The following is a 2,664-nucleotide window of genomic DNA, read 5'->3' on the forward strand; positions in this document are numbered from 1 at the left end:
TAAATATAAAATTCTGCTTTTGAAACTTGAGTAACATTAGATGAAAAATTTAACACTTATTGGCTTGGCTAGTAGAGATATTATAACAGTTTATGTCAATTATAAATTTATCACTAAAGTCAAATTTTTTCTAAAGTCATAATTTATCACTAAGGCCACTGTACCTTACGTTACCGTACTTCTTACCACTGTACCTTTTGTTACCGTACCTCTTATCACTGTACCTCTTGTAACCGTACCTCTTACCATTGTACCTTTCGTTACCGTACCTCTTATCACTGTACCTCTTGTAACCGTACCTCTTACCATTGTACCTTTCGTTACCGTACCTCTTATCACTGCACCTCTTATCACCGTACCTCTTATCACGGTACCTCTTATCACGGTACCTCTTATCACTGCACCTCTTATCACCGTACCTCTTATCATGGTACCTCTTATCATGGTACCTCTTACCACCGTACCTCTTATCTTCCTCTTATCACTGTACCTCTTATCATGGTACCTCTTATCACTGTACCTCTTATCATGGTACCTCTTATCACCGTACCTCTTATCATGGTACCTCTTATCACTGTACCTCTTATCATTGTACCTCTTATCACCGTACCTCTTATCACTGTACCTCTTATCATGGTACCTCTTATCACTGTACCTCCTATCATTGTACCTCTTATCACTGTACCTCTTATCATTGTACCTCTTATCACCGTACCTCTTATCACTGTACCTCTTATCATGGTACCTCTTATCACTGAACCTCCTATCATTGTACCTCTTATCACTGTACCTCTTATCATGGTACCTCTTACCACTGTACCTCTTGTAACCGTACCTCTTACCACTGTACCTCCTGTTATCGTACCTCTTACTACCGTACCTTACGTTACCGTACTTCTTACCGCTGTACTTCTTGTTACCGTACCTCTTATCGCCGTACCTCTTATCACTGCACCTCCTATCACTGTACTTCTTACCACCGTACCTCTTACCACTGTACCTCTTATCATGGTACCTCTTATCTTGGTACCTCTTATCACTGTACCTCTTATCACCGTACCTCTTATCACGGTACCTCTTATCATGGTACCTCTTGTCACTGTACCTCTTATCATGGTACCTCTTATCATGGTACCTCTTACCCGTACCTCTTATCATGGTACCTCTTATCTTGGAACCTCATATCATGGTACCTCTTATCACCGTGTTTCTTATCACGGTACCTCTTACCATGGTACCTCTTATCATAGTACCTCTTATCTTGGTACCTCTTATCACTGTTTCTTATCACGGTACCTCTTACCATGGTACCTCTTATCATAGTACCTCTTATCTTGGTACCTCCTATTATGATACCTCTTATCATGGTACCTCTTATCACTGCACCTCTTATCACCGTACCTCTTATCACGGTACCCCTTATCACTGCACCTCTTATCACTGCACCTCTTATCACGGTACCTCTTATCATGGTGCCTCTTATCTTGGTACCTCTTATTACGGTACCTCTTATCACGGTACCCCTTATCACTGCACCTCTTATCACGGTACCTCTTATCATGGTACCTCTCACCACCGTACCTCTTATCATGGTACCTCTTATCATGGTACCTCTTATCACCGTGCCTCTTATCACGGTACCTTTTATCATGGTACTTCTTGTCACTGTACCTCTTACCACCGTACCTCTTATCTTGGTACCTCTTATTACGGTACCTCTTATCACGGTACCCCTTATCACTGCACCTCTTATCACGGTACCTCTTATCATGGTACCTCTTACCACCGTACCTCTTATCATGGTACCTCTTATCATGGTACCTCTTACCACCGTACCTCTTATCACTGCACCTCTTATCACCGTACCTCTTATCATGGTGCCTCTTATCATGGTACCTCTTACCACCGTACCTCTTATTACCTACCTCTTGCTACCGTATTTCTTATTACCGTACATCTTATCACCTATCTCTTATCACTGCGCCTTATATTCCGTATTTTTCCCACCGTACCTCTTCTTACCGTATCTGTTATTATCACTAATAAAAATGAATTGTTCTTTTTTTTCTAATTTTAAATTTTAATTCGTATTTATTTATGATAATTAATTTTATTTGCTATTTATATATTTGCAATGATATAATATTTCATTTGATTTTTTCATTATAATAGGATAATTTTGGTGATGTGAAATTACATTATAATACAATTATACATCTTCTTCTTTTCTTTCTTTTTTCAAAAAAAAAAAAAGTTATTATGAAAATTTGAAATTTTATGAATTGATGAAATATGTAAGAAGATAAGTTTTTTTTTTTTTTTAAAAAAAATTAAGCACAAGTGATAAAAAATTATTTTGAAAATTTTAAGTCAGAAAAATTTGAAATGTTTGTGAAAATTTTTTGTCACTTTTGTAGCTGATTGAAACACACTGATAATAATAAATCAATTTTCAAATCGATTTATTGAGTAACAGTAGATCGATTTATGAGATAAAAAAAAAAAAAAATTATTTGTTGCACATAAGATTGATTTATTATTATCAAATAGATTAATTGATTTAATGGATAGGAAATGATTAAATTTTAGGAAAAAAAAAACTGTGAAAGACAAAGAATGAAATTAGTAGAATTAAATTGTTGGTTGTTTATGATAATAAAAATT

The 2,664-nt window shown here is 36.1% G+C and overlaps 1 protein-coding gene across 1 annotated transcript; it reads left to right on the plus strand.

The window, feature by feature from the left end:
- Nucleotides 1-498: 498 nt before the first annotated feature.
- Bm17192 (Uncharacterized protein) lies at nt 499-2,271 on the plus strand (the record flags this gene model as incomplete). The annotated part of the gene is made up of 3 exons (XM_043082977.1): nt 499-1,234; nt 1,324-1,892; nt 2,173-2,271. The coding sequence occupies 3 exons, from the start codon at nt 499-501 to the stop codon at nt 2,269-2,271; spliced, it is 1,404 nt and encodes a 467-aa protein (XP_042938911.1).
- Between the last annotated feature and the right edge of the window lie 393 nt (nt 2,272-2,664).

Source organism: Brugia malayi (assembly GCF_000002995.4).
Source record: "Brugia malayi strain FR3 genome assembly, contig: Bm_051, whole genome shotgun sequence".
Classification (NCBI taxonomy): Eukaryota; Metazoa; Nematoda; class Chromadorea; order Rhabditida; family Onchocercidae; genus Brugia; species Brugia malayi.